At 38.8% G+C, this 15004-nt stretch overlaps 1 protein-coding gene across 7 annotated transcripts in view; it reads left to right on the top strand.

Annotated features, from left to right (window-relative positions):
* The window catches only part of LOC143185911 (WD repeat-containing protein 47), a 76615-nt gene extending 62713 nt beyond the window's left edge, over positions 1-13902 (top strand). For all 7 annotated transcript variants that reach the window (XM_076389245.1, XM_076389253.1, XM_076389237.1 and 4 more), the window contains 5 exons: positions 5331-5527; positions 10823-10992; positions 11287-11594; positions 13010-13232; positions 13698-13902. In XM_076389245.1, coding sequence (XP_076245360.1) covers positions 5331-5527; positions 10823-10992; positions 11287-11594; positions 13010-13232; positions 13698-13843 — 1044 coding nt within the window. In that variant the 3' untranslated portion in view covers positions 13844-13902. The remainder of the gene's footprint in view (positions 1-5330; positions 5528-10822; positions 10993-11286; positions 11595-13009; positions 13233-13697) is intronic.
* Positions 13903-15004: the final 1102 nt, after the last annotated feature.

Genomic DNA, 15004 nt, shown 5'->3' with positions numbered 1-15004 from the left:
CGTTCTGCCTGCATTTCCTGGGGCCGAACAATCGTTCCTAATGACTCGACCACGCGACTTAGCTCGAGGTCCAGGGAAAGGATCGAGAGAGGAGTCCGGTTCGACCGGTTCACCGTGAAGAGTGAAAATTTTAACGCCCAATTGCGTAGGCATATCGATCCCGAGCGTTCCAATTTCGCGGTGGCGATTTTCCATCGGCGACGGACGTCGAAGGAAAGTGTCGTCGATCGATATCCTGGCGCGGTCTGGCATGGAAATTCCGATTTCACTTTGGGAGGCTGATCGCGAATCTAAGTGGAGAGCAGAAGGTACTATGATTAATTGACTTTCATTTATCTCAGCTGATAATACGATAACTGGGAGAACTGGTCCACTTTAGCGTGGGGAAAAATCGTTTTGCAATATAAAGTGTTTGAACAAAAATTTAGTAATTTTCGTGTTGCCCAATCTTTATTAGCTGTTAACTGAGTTACATATACTGTAATTAGTGTTCTGGTAGTTGAGATTTTACTGTGCGAAAATTGATTCGTTCTGTGAGTGATTTCTTATGAGTTCATTTTTTCTGCATACAGTGAGAGGAGGAGGAAAGATCTCGAAGATGGAGTCAAGGCTCTTGTAATTAATAATCGTTTTCCATTAGGTCATGCATCGTTGGTTTCGAAGATGATTAACTTAAGACCTTTGTACCTTCCGCTGGATTTGTTCCTCGTAATATTGTCCGTAACAAAGCCTTTCGTGAAGCTACTTTTAGTAAACGCGTCACTAGAAGCTGCTTAGCATTGATAGATGATGGCTGTGTTTCATCAGAAGTCAGCTGAGGATCTAATAAATAGTCGTCTTTACGACCTGTCCTCTTCGTGGGGTATGACCTACTCCCAAATTGTGAAGTGTGGTAATCTAACGGTGTCACGTGCAATTGACATAGTAATCAGAGTGTTAACTGTTAGAACTAATATTTTATTTGAAAGCGTGTCGAGTATTCTGGAAAATCGTTATCGTTAATTTGATCTCGATAACTACTCAGCCGAGGGCAATTAGATTTACGAAGATTTCCCCAATTTCATCAGCGCTTCAGAAGTTAATTACCCTCTACCTTATGAACTGAATCAAGAACCGTAGAATAAATTAATTTGATAAGAGTACAGCTGTAGAAAGTGATTGCAAATTGATTCCAATTTACCATCGAAAGCGTTCAAGCAAAATACAAATAGAAGCATTGAAACAATTCGCATTCGATGGAAAGCGAGAGCTATATTCGATCATGTTGCTCTCAATTCGATATTTCCACCGATATGAATTATTCATAGGAAAAGACGAAACGGAGCGCAATTACTGCTCTTCCATTTGTATTTCTCCTCGATCAAGATTCAGTTACTCAAAAATTGGCAAAGCTATAACTGCACCATTATCGATCGCTTCAGATGATCGCTAATTGCATTGAAAGGTAGATTCGTTTTCTAAACTAGTAGTAGATATCTGAAATTTGGCTTGCAAATGATCTCCAGAGAGCTGAAGAGCATCATCGAGATTTTCGTAACGTAATAGGAGCGTGATTGTTTCGTTTTATATTTTTACATTCACTTTGAGTAACAGCCACTTGGTCATACAGTAAGTCGTGCAGGAAATGATCTCTAGGACGATTATTATTCTCTGTATAGTTAACGTGGCCTCCCACGCGAGAAGGATGCGTCGAATAATTGCAACGCATTAGAGAAGGTCCTTGAACAATGAAATTGTCCACTTAATCTATGACAGGTTTACTTTTACAATGGACGTCTATATCGATTGAAGAGTTTCTTTGTCTAAGCGTAATAGAATCATCCAAATCTTCTGTTTATTAAAAATAAATCCTACTTCGTTTCTGTGAAATTAGATAAAAATTTTCTAAAAACCTTTCCTGGGTCCTTTTGCCACTTTACTATTTCAGGGTTTCAGTGAGTACAATTATGTATAGTTTCTCCTGTTTCCTAAATGAAACATCATTCGACCCGCTGAAGCATTTGAGAGAAAGATGCCGACAATAATTTCGCAAGTTTAGTGAGGCATTGGAGAAACCAGTCTTTTGCCAGGATCCATTGAAATTTATCGTTTCTTCCGCGATAGTTTGCCACTGTTTCCGCTTCGTTAAGCCGTTCGAAAGAAAGCTGATCAGTGGATGAAGTTTCCACTGAAGTTCAAGCTTCTAGACTCTAGACGAATCGACAATCGATTCTCTGAATGGCCTTGTTGTTCTTGTTCGTAAGTCGTTGCGCCAATTCGTCACGTCGATGGTTTCCTTCTTGCGAAATGGAGACTGAAACAAACAGTATAATAAACTGAATTAGTTTTTCTTATTTTATTCTTAATAAGCTTAGTATGAGCGAAGTTACTTTTTCCGAATGATTCAGTTTTAGATTTAATTGTAATAAAGGAAAGGCGTAGTTGGGACTTGGAGGATTTTCAAAGGTCATCGACTTATTCAATGGTTACGCGTTGCTTGTTTGGGATTAATTGAGCTGATTTCTGTCAGTGTTTCCTCGGGAATGATACACCACGGTGAACAGCGATGGAGAAACGACGTTCGTGACTAAGCAGCGATTCGTAACGTTTTGGAATCGCCGTGCACCTGTCTCGTCCTAGATCTCTTGGTTTTTTTCCATGTGGATTCTTTATTTCGATCGAGGCGCCTAACGCTGATACGTTTAATCGCGTTTCCTCGAATCCGTGAAGCGTTACGATAGGAAACATAGAATTCTTTTCAGAAGCCTTTGTGTAAAAAGGAAACTAATTCTTATTTGTTTCAAAAAGGGTACGATCAGTTTTGGTATAAAAAACTTCTCGTATTGTATGAATTCTCTATTTTAGTAGGTGTTCAATTTCTCCCAAATTTTTACTACATAGAATCATTAGAAGCTTACACGATAGGAACCAGTTTCCAACGTTGAAACAGGAAATCTAAGTGATCGCCGTCATTAAGAATCCAGCCTTGCTATGCATTCAGTTGCATAACAAAATCAACAGGTCCGTTCGATAAAGTAATCGTCATTGCGTTACACATAGTATCTTTATAATCAATCATGTACCAAATGCAAAACATACAAAGAAACTATTTCTTACTATCACCTTCTCCTCAACTATTACATAAATCACATTCATTACACTAAATAAACCCAATACGCAAATCACTGTACCTTGTTTCATTTTTAGCCTCAGAAAACTTGAACTTCAATTAAAATTTCATTCAAGTCATTCCCTCCTTGATAACATAATCTAGCGTAGGTACATAAAATTGATTTCAATCGCGCTAATTTTCACACTCTTCCACTTTCCTACATTCTACAGTTGACCAAGAGGACCACTAAACAGCCAACACTCCTCATTTCCCTTGTTAATTCGCCGATCGAGATAATCGGCCCTCGTGGAACACGAAAGTAAAAGCGTGGCGAGGCGCTCGAAGCGTTGTGCAAGACGGATCGCGAAACAATTCCGAGCCCTCGTTGGTTTCGTTAGGAAAAAGTGCGAGGAAAATTTGTTTATCGCGCCATATCGTTACCCGTGTCTGGTAAACGTCCCCGTGACGAGCTTTTCGCAATCGCATTGCGTCACAGGAGTATCGTTCCGTGACGAAACGAAAAGAAAATCGAAAGAAAAATCACGCTAAAAAAATAGCAGGATTTAATGAGCTGCGCGAGAAAATGCGTCATAAAAGTATACATAAAAGTGGTTAAAAGAGAATTGAAAGGTCCCTTTCATGTTATTTCTCTGAGGCTAAACCTATACAGGTTAAACTTCTCTGTCAAAAATTCTGACAAACAGCATTTGTATATCGATGGCTTAATGCAGAAATGTTGCATGTTCATTTTCGACTAATTTTAATCTTTCTTTGACATTTTTAATCATTTGTGCAGTAAGCCATCGTTATGAAGACTCTCGATTATCCAACTTTATAATTAACAGATCTGTCTATTATTGCAAGAATTAAATTCTGAGGATGCTACTTTCATCGAGATTACTATTATTACATCGTGAAATGATTTCGTAGGGACTGGAGAAGACATTGAATCGAACCTTAATGAATACAATGAATACTACGCGTGAAACAATCCTCTCAATGACATTCACCGTAATGTGAAGGTAACTTGCCACGAAGAATGCGGATTAATGACCCTCATATAAGATGGAAATAGGACTTGAGCTGCTCGTGGTATTACAGTGATGGTATTATAACGTTGATTGGCCATTATATTAATTGCTTATTGTAGTATGTTGACCACAAGTGGAATAGAAATCGAATTTCAGTAGCTGCACATGATGGCTGCGTTTAAGCAGAGAAAATCGATATTCACGATGCTCAAGGTGTTATTTATATTATAACGATAATTATATTTAGCAATTTTTTTTGTTGAAATTAGTATTCAGGTTAGGGATATTGAAAATAACTTTTAACACAAATTTTTATCGTCCGTTTAGAGTCTATGCACGTTATGACGATGATAGTAAATATATCGTAAAGAAATCTTGAGGCGATAAAAGACTTTAAACAGGAAGTTCATTCGGGATTAACATTCAAGTAAACTTCATGATTGTATGGAGAAGAGAAGCGCTAGAAATCCTTTCAAGGTCTAACTTTCTAATTCCTCTCTCGACGTTTCGTCGTTCGTTACGTTCGCTGCTCGTAACGCGCCGGTTTACCTCAACGAACTGGTTCGCATAGCTATAGATGTCCTTTAACCGTGTGACTTTTATTGCATAAAGCAAGCACTTCGAACCAGGACAAAGTGGGCCCTGTAGGAGACTTAATGGACCACCAGCCGGTTTCTCGGTGAAATATTACAGAAGATAGTTGTAGTAACTCAGCAACTTATCCAGAGTAAAAGATTTCTCAAGCGATATTCTAAGCACCAATGATAAATGTAACGAAGAAATGGTCACAATTAAACAGATCATTCCGAATGCAACTAATTAACTATCTACAAACGTTAAAAAATATTCAGATACTAGAAGCTCATTTGTATGAGCCGATAATCATCGAATTTTCATTTCCACGCTTCGAACAGGTTCAAACCAATATCTCTTCGAAATCGTTCTTATCGATCTACAAACTCGCGTAGGGTAGGTGAACCAGTGATCGTAGACTCGAAACGAGTTGAATGGGTGCTATTCTCTGACGCAAATACCCTCACACTGATGTTTATGACGGCTCAGTTCCGATCGTATCGGGTCTCTGTACGTTTTGCCCCACTGAAATGTCATTTATTACTGACGTGCGTCAAACACTCGAGCACTGAACGCGTTTGCGCTACGTGGGCGTTTATGCAATGTGGATTAAAGGAGTACGGTTTCGGTTTCAGCAAGAGCCGAGGCAGGAGCTGGACACCACTAATGGCACCAACAACGGTGGAAGACCGAGATTCGTTCCTGTCACGGCGCTCGAGGATGTTCAGGCAGTTCGTTGCGCAGAATTCCACCCCCATGGAAAACTGTACGCCGTGGGATCGAACTCGAAGACCCTCAGAATATGCTCTTATCCAAAACTGCACGATGTCAGGTGAGGTGAAATCCTTTTTAATTAAACTACAGCGGATTTGTTATACACTTAGAGAAAGCTCAAAGGACGTTCAAAGAGAAATTTTATATGGTATAGCTCTTATTGCCTTTAAGAGATTTTTAGAGATAGCTATTTATGCTTTTATACAGATTTGATTATTCATTAAAGAAATAATAAAATAGAGATCTCTAGATCTCAGATAAATCTTTATTTACTGAAGAAATATTATGTCGTGAGTAATTTATCTCTTCTTTTAGTGTATCATAATTTTTTTATAGTAAATTGTCCCTCGTTAGATACTTTGTATCTGACACAATTATATTTTCTTTCGTTTAGTTTTTTTTTATTTTATGCTTACGTGTATTTGTCTGACATTGAGCTGCCAAGGTTTTTCCTCTGAACTTTTTACCGCTCCTTTGTGCACCATGGTTTCACGCTTTAATGGTCCAGTTCCAATTTATTGAAGTTAACTGTACTGAAGTATCGCTAGCTCGATCGGCGAAGTGAGTTTTGACGTGCCCGTTATTTCTATTTTTTCTCTCACGTGGAACATATGATTCGTTCTACACTTTTGTTTGGCAGTCCATTTCGCGTAGGCCACTGACGAGAGGCGTGAAAAAGTTTCGTTGCTCATTAAGACACGCTTTCATATATTTCCGACAAGTACGACCCAGATCAAGAGGCGGAAAACTGGCATGGAGACTGTTTTCTCGTGAGACGGTGCAGAAATCGTACAATGTGTGACTATTAAACTACAAATTACAGTAAAAGAATTGAAGGCGATAGAGATCTCAAAATTTCGACTTCCCTTCTCAAACTCTACACGTATTGAAACACCAAACGATTTCCCCTTACATGGCTGCCTTTTCTCTAATCATTTATGACCGTTTCGGATTTAGTAGAACAGAAAACAAATGGCGCCTCTCAATGCCTACAGCTGAGAAAGCAGATTTGAATTTAACCAGTGCGTGTGTCTGAAATCGAAGAAACCGTGGTCCGCTGCTCCTCTCCTTTCCCTTTTTTTATTTGAACGATGATGAACGACGTCTGCAGGCATAGTGATCACCTTAAAACAGCTTAATTAAATCCTCAAAGTGTTTCATCGCTCGAAATAAAAGGCCATTAAGAGAAATCCAACGAATTTATATTCACGAAAGTGAAATAAGACAAAGACATCGGTAATACGTCTGTTTTATTCAAAAAACAGTAACCATGATAAAATAGCATAAATTATAAATAAAGCGTAGATGAAACGAGCGTCGTTAAACAGTGTGAATAACGAGCACACGGTGACAGCTTACTACCGATAATTAGACACGCTCTTTCTTAATGGTCCATTGATTCGCTACTGCAAATAACGTGATAGGTAGTTCGAGATTTTAATAAAGGGGCAATCATAAATTTTCGATTTAAAACTTAGTAGAAAGACGCAGGTCGACTGTAATAACTACAAAATTGAATGCCGAAGCGAGTCAGAGCTTTTAGATTTATTTTAATGCAATTTGTGAATCATTTACAGTCAATTATGGCTGTTCGCGAATCACCGTGTCGAGGCGAGTGTAAATCTACCAGACTAGGCTAATTTTACGCAAGCGTGCTGACTTAACGAACGTCGGAGGCCTTCATACCAAACGGAGCATTCTTGAATGCTCGACCAGCATGTGGATGCTTGTCGATTCTTTTCTGCCACTGCGTTTCCACAATGCACTATCTTCCTCTCAACCAGGTTCCACTCGATGTTCACGTCATAAAGTCATCATCCCCTTGGGTGCACTTTGTTGATCGTTATCCTTCATTCTGAGTAACGTGACTTCCTGTACTGTAAGGAAGAGAATAAATCGTGTATTGATATAATAGTGATTCTTGTCTTCATGGTCTTTAGGGATCTTCTTCTCTCGTATTTTAGTCGTTTCATTCATTTTCAGATCGCGTGATTGATAGATTATAGTATTTGACGAAAGTAGAATGTGAAGTGGTCATTAAATGTCTTATTTAAATTGGCTGAAAAGGAAACAAGACTTTCCTAGCGAGGTGTTACATTACGTGCAAAATTAATATTTACAACGAGGTGAAAGTCCCAAACGTAGGATTACTACAAACGAGAGACATGTACAATCAGCCTCTCCTCCCATAGAAATTTCTGTCACGCGATCTGGAATATTTCAACGTGCTCGTATCTTAGCGATAAACTAGGTGGAACTTAAACTACTTCAATAAAGAATTACAACTTAATATATTTCCGAACAATGTTGAAACAGTAACAATAGCTGACCTAGTACTCCGAATTGCACACGCTTGAAACTTAATATCCCTCTACCTCTTTCACTTCTGATTCGTGTATCCTGAAAAGGTGGCAATTCTAATCATAACATGTAGCATGTAAAACGTGACTCGTTTATTCTACTTTCGAAGTCCCTCTAAAATATACAGAAATTATAAGCTCGCTCGTAGAAGAGTCTTTTTTCGAATAACTTTGCGTGTTAAACATAATAGCTAACGTGTCATGCGCACGTTTTAACAAGGCAGACATTTAGTGTTGTAAGGATCTATTTGTTGCAGCGTAATACTTGGTTACACGAACGTTTGTTCAAACTTGATCATTAAAGTAGCAAATGACTGCTCAATTATGACCTGTTGGAAACCGTTTATCTTGTCGGTGGACTACCATCGAACTTGATGCTGGTTAATGACAGCCTTTAAGAAACTTGTTGGTGGTAACATTTTTTATTAGAGATTAACACTGTGTTTTGCGTGATTCCATTATTTCTCAATTGAATAGTTTGTAGAGAACACTTTACATAGTACTTAACACAGTAAAAAGTATAGTACGTATTTAATTCTATTAAAAAAAGTGGTAATAGGTTCTTAAAATTCAAATTCAAATACATAGGTTCTTAAAATTCAAATTCAAATACATAGGTTCTTAAAATACAAATTCAAATACATAGGTTCTTAAAATATCAAAATTCGTATCATTCTAAAGCATCATCAAAATTATTTGTACGTCAAAAATATGCAAGGTGAAAATGTTTTCATCGAATCGCATTTTGATTCATCCATCACAGAGTCCGTGTTCTCGCCCACCGACAGATTGCATAGTGACAACCGCTTCACTCAGTCCACGTGTAAATTGGTTACACGAAACGCGATAAACATGCAGACCCTGACAGCAGTTGATTGATAAGCGAGAGCGTGGCTCTGTGCTTGTCACTAACTGTCTCGTGGAACTGCATCGCTACCAGAACGCTAAATTAGTCTTTTCCATCCACTTTCGAAAAAAGGAACCCGTCAAAAATCGTCTTATAAATCACGTATTTATGTTTTTAAGATATTGATGTATAAAAGCTTTTAATATCAGGATTTGTGTCTTCTTGAACTCCTATTTTTATATGGAAAATTTTTTTAATGCTTCTTTTTCTTTTTGAAAATATAAATTCTGTATTCTGGACCTCAATCTAGAACTTAACTCGAATTTTTTTGAAAATCTGACAGGTCGTTTTGCTTTGCAGTCACGGAAATATCGTTTTCTTTTTCGTCAATATCTTGTAATCAAAATTTCATCAAAATTTCATGAGAAATGAACCTATTCGAATTCAGAGTCATCACCTCCACTTTTCATAAATCCACTTTAGCATCGTCTAAGGGCAGGATTAATGATTAATTCTGCAGAAGTCGAACAAATTATCTGCGCAATTACATTTACCATCGTAACATAAATAATATTAATATAAATATAGATACTATTCCCGAAGTGAATCCAGTATCTCAGAAATAAAATTTATTAACTCGTAAATAATTCACAATATTACATTATTTTGCTCTACTTTAAGATAAATTTTAGAATATATAATTTATTACATAGTTAATTTCCTCTATATTTTTATATTACGGAGTTAATCAGTTTTACATCTGAGCAGCTTAAATAATTTTCCCACTAACCTTATCAGAAATTACGTAATTCATTCACGTTCACCCAATTACATAGTCAGTCATCGCGCAATTCATTACAACATTATCCAAATTTTAACCAAAGCATTTCATCTCTCTCTTGCCCCGATTCCAGCGAAATTACACACAAACTAATTTCAACGCAGCTCCTTTCGCGGTCTTGTTAATTAAGCAAGGTTTTAACGATGCCTCCGCCTTGGTCATTCCCTGTTTAAATCATGCACCACGCGAAGAAAATAAGACGGACGATCCCGACCGATTCAAATGAAGCAATCGAAAATCCCGCCTTGATTGCTGGCCGCCGCTAATTTCGAGCACGCGATATGCACGTTTCCACGGAGAAGGAAAGTGAACGAGGGACGAGAGGGGGAAACTCTTGCCAGAGGATCGACCGACAGGATATCACTGGTGCTGGGAAAACTCGTTGCTAATTAGAATCGACGTAAAACGGAGCAGCGAGCGCGGCGTGAAAGTGGCGCGGTCGCTTTTGTAAAATTGTATCAGTCCTCTCCCTCGTTTCCACGACCGAAACGCTGATCCCCTGTTTGTTGATTCGCTTCCAACCTCCACGTTTAATTGGGGAGAAGGTGTAACCACGGCTGGGAACGAGGCGAATAACGAGGATGGAGAGAAGTGACGCCTGAGAACAGTAGGGTCTCCTTTTCGCGGGAAACATCGATGCAAATGAGATTAAGCTGCGTTTTCAGGGGAAAATCGTTTGGAGGAAAGTGTCACATCGTGATAACTCTAGGCGTTTGGTTAACGATTGAGAGGTCAACCTTAATTTCTGAGAAATTAAAGCGAAAAATTCACTTAGTCGCTTAATGAGTCTATAATTTAGTTTTACTGAAAAGCGGGAAATTATATTTTGAATTTTTACCGTGCTCTTAGTGTTTTTTGCTAATGTACACCATTTTTAATGGAGAAAGTCTCTTTAGGAATGACATTTAATTATATCTATGTCGCGCCTTGAAATACGAGAAATGATAATCTTTGATAGTAAGATATAAATTAGAAGTCAGTGATAGAGTAAATATATAGTAAGAGCCTCTGAACTATGTAGAACGCTGGAAAACGATTCGACAGCGAGCTCAATTATTTAGTTAAGAACAAGTTTCAGTGAAAATTAAATTTCTCTTTATTTCGACTGTTCGTGGTGTCGAAATGGAAAGTTTCCAGCAAAAGTGAAACGATCCTGACAAACATCGACGTCTCCGTGATTTTATTTGATCGTTTTAGTGATACTTGAGCAGTGAAATGGAACAAACGTATTACGATCCACAAGAAACGTAGCAAAACATCGCGGAGAAGCTTTAACGACGTCTTGATGGAATCTTGTTTTCACAGGGAGGACCATCAAACGTATCAGCCCACCGTTCTCTTCAAGAGAACGAAGCACCACAAGGGCTCGATATACTGCCTCGCGTGGACGCCTGATGGCCAGCTGATGGCAACAGGAAGCAACGACAAAACTGTCAAGCTGATGCGCTTCAATGCTGACACGTCGAACCTTGAAGGTAAAAAAGACAATGTAACAAATTACAAGCTATAGTCTCTCAAAAAAATTAATATTCAGCACACAATACAAACTTTTAAAAAATTGAATTTCAAAATATCTTCTTAACTATTGTCACATAAGGTTCTCATAGTTATTCTACTCTAACCAGTTATTTTACTCTCACTAGCTTCCTATTTGTCACTCTATTATGAGGGCTGAACATACTCCACGTAATTCTTGCGTAACAAAGTGTCATAAAAACTTTCTCTTCTATAAACGACGTTTTCCAACTGACCCTGTGTCTCTGTTACAGGTCAGGAAGTCGAGCTGACGATGCACGATGGCACAGTGCGTGATCTGTGTTTCCTCGAGGACACATCGAACAAGTCGAGCTTGCTGATAAGTGGCGGAGCTGGTGATTGCAAGATTTATGTCACTGATTGCGCGACAGGTACACCCTTCCAGGCTTTGAGTGGCCACAGTGGCCACGTGCTCACTTTGTACAACTGGGGTGGAGCTATGTTCGTGAGCGGATCACAGGATAAGACAGTCAGATTTTGGGATCTTAGAACGAGGGGGTGCGTCAACATGGTCACACCAGCGACGGTACCTGGCAGCAGGGTTAGTTTAGTTCTCTTTTAGAGAGTGTCATGATTTTTCTAGATAGTAGAACGAAGAACCTTCCTAGGTACCAGGTGGTGTAATATTTACGAGGTTCCTTCAGTCAGAGATTTAGAGAAGGCTTCTGAGGTCATTGAGATTTATGTTAGTACTCGTGACAATATCAGTGTATCATTTGATCCCTGATGAAGCTAATGTTAATGAAAAGTAGTAAGACTTTTCTACTTAAAAGTCTCAAATGAAGTTGTCTCATCTCTCTGAAGTCTTTTGATGTCACTAATTTCGTTAAAATTGAAATGAAATATTCAAACTTCAAATTATTTGAGCTATCAAATTTGATTAAGTACTTGTACCACTTGGTACCACCATTTTTTAGTCATGCCTATTCGAGATAATACCACCGAATTGTTTATCTTATTCCAGCTTTCCCACTATGATATACAAACCTATTATAATTCTGCTGTGAGTATGAAAATGGATAGGCTTGACTCACAAGGGAACTTCGGTACTCCGAAAATTCATTTTTTAACTTTATAAGTTTGTAAGAGACTTGAAGAGAAGTATCAGTTAATTTTCGTATTTTGTTACCTTTTGGTCCTTCAGACTGAATACACGTCATAATAATATCTGCTTCTCTATGTTCCTATGCATAAGATAAACAATATTATAATCATTTTTGATATCTACTATAATGTAGAAACCTAGGATAATGAGGAAACACATTAATCTTTATAGGGTACTTTCACCCTGTAAGAAGATTTCTTCTGAGGTTCCCTCAAACTTATAAAATTTAAAATAACCCAAACTTTAGGAGTAAGTATCGAAGTTCCCTCATCAGATAGTTATCATCGTTCACCGAGAAGAAAATAGACCTCTTCTCTATTTACTCGCTTCTCGGTTAGCGCTTTCTTCCTGTCATCGGCCCTGATTACAAGAATCCTTTCAGTTTCAAACTTAACACGTTCCGTGTTACCTCGATATATGTTTCGAGGAGACCTGGTGACATTGCAAAACTATTGATCGAGCGTCAAGCAGTGTCGCCGCTCGAGAGCGGATAAAACTTTTTCGATAATTTCGCTACTCCAAAACTTGAACACGGAATGTGTTAATGAAAATTGAATTGCATCGTGTGATAGTGAGAACTTGGAAAGGATTCCTGCGAGTCACTAAGCATCCAGCATGCACCGACGACATCGACTTGCGTTCTTTAAGTTCCGTTTTCAGTTCCACGTCCGATAAAGCTTCGACCCACGTTATTCTCAGTCGCACTGGTCATCCTCCTTTTCACGAGCTGCTCCACCTCTTTCTAGATCTAGTTCTTTCTCTCAGGATCGAACTTTTATCGGACGTCCCTCGGAATTCACGTGGAATAGAATCAGTATCGCGTGTCTGATCAGCATTTGATCCCGTTGCAGGTTGGCAGCCCAGTAGCTGCTCTCTGCGTCGATCCGTCTGGACGCCTCCTCGTTTCCGGTCACGAGGACAGTAGCTGCGTCCTCTTCGACATCAGAGGTGGTAGAACTGTTCAGTGCTTCAAACCTCATGCTGCTGACATCAGGAGCATACGTTTCTCACCTTCAGCGTACTACCTGCTCACTGGTGGATACGATAACAAGCTTGTCCTCACGGACTTGCAAGGTAAGCTTCTCTAACCTAGGCAGCTAAACCCGCCTTTCTCAACCTTTTTCCTGTGTGAAGTAATATATTTGTTTGTAGTGATGTCGCGACCAAAATATTTGTAATATAAAATTTATGAAAACATAGTTGGTTGAAGTCACTGTGTATTGTATAAATGAATAAAATTATATATATTAGACAATAACTTCTTCATGTGAAAAGTGACATTCAGTATATTTCTACTAAGAACGATGCAGACGAATTTTAATTTACAACAAATATTTCGATTCTATTTTTTATCATTGAACTTTAGTTGTGGAAAAGTGTATGACTAGCGATTCGTTCACTGATTCTTTGTTTTAATACCAAGTAGCAGTTATTACTTCGCGGTCCATTAAAAATTTAACGCGAACCATAGGTTGAGAAACGCTATGATAGATAATTTGCAGAAGACTTTGGTGATACTAATTCTGTTAATTGTTACAGGTGATCTAACAATGCCCTTGCCCAGCGTGGTCGTCGCGCAGCATCAGGACAAAGTAATCTCTGGACGATGGCATCCGACGGAATTCTCGTTCCTCAGTACCTCTGCTGATAAGACAGCAACACTCTGGGCTTTACCACCCGTCTAGACTAACAGATGCTAAAACTCGCGTCTATCATTCACTCATCCTTTCTTTTCTGATACAATTGGCATAAGAATCTATGTAATCGCGATCGTTCGTCCTCCAGTTCCTTCTTCAAGACGAATTTCTTAGCGTGTTCTTTTTTTCTATCGAAGAGCGAGATAAACAAGGAAGTAAGTTATGTTGTAGTCGCAGGAGGGACAGGCAATAATTTTTACCGCAGAGAAATTAGAAATCGTTGCAGGAAACAACGAAGCGTCGAAGACGGGAGAACGAGCGATCGCGAGCGATATCATCGACGTTAACGTAGAACGCGGGAAGAATGTTTCGTGTAATTGCACATAATTCAACCATGACCAATTAAAACTTCCTGAAATCTCCGCGCGCAAGCATGGAGGAAGCGTAATTCAGCGCGACGCGTGACGCGCGATAACAATTTTACAGCCACGCAGAGATATGTAATACGCATTGTTGCTGCTCTAAAGTAAAAAAGAAAGCAAAAAAAAATGCAAAAGGAGAGAGAGAAAATGTTACACGCTTCGAGAACCTCAGATGGAAAAAAGTGAAAGTGCATTTTCGCGTAGAGACGATATATCGAGCATGCAAGAACGGAAATCGTTCATCGAGAGATCGTCTTGGTAGGAATCATAAGACTGCGGAAGAACAAACGGTGAATCTTCATTTCTTTCGAGATACTTAATATGCGAGGCCGAATCATGGCGAGAGAGGACGCTGCGCGCAGGCGTCGTAATTTTCGAGGAATCAACCAATGACACTTTCATATTAGTTCGAATCGAGCACTTTCTTTTGTAGATTTGTGGTTGTAACGTTTGTCTGCCCTATGGTTTTATGAAGTTTCTTCGCAATCGTGTTTGTCCTAATGTGTACATACGTTAGCGTAGAGTTTAAGAGCGATCATCGTGGGAGACCAAAAATCCTGTCGCCCCACCTCCTTCTTTAATTTCTTGTTAGGATTCGTTACAGATATTCCCACATTTATGTTGAATATTATTACTAAAATCTCCCTAGAACATTTTGTGATTTATGTGCAGTCTGCTTTCTTTCGTGTTTTTTCTGTCTTGATTGTGGTAGATTGGTGCATACGAAATATAAAGTATTTTAACATAATCTACGATAATTAGGGACGCTTCAGGGTCACAGGATCGC

This window comes from Calliopsis andreniformis, chromosome 2 (assembly GCF_051401765.1).
Source record: "Calliopsis andreniformis isolate RMS-2024a chromosome 2, iyCalAndr_principal, whole genome shotgun sequence".
NCBI lineage: Eukaryota > Metazoa > Arthropoda > Insecta > Hymenoptera > Andrenidae > Calliopsis > Calliopsis andreniformis.
Note: the sequence above shows the minus strand (reverse complement) of the source record. Positions and strands in the feature narration are given on the sequence as shown.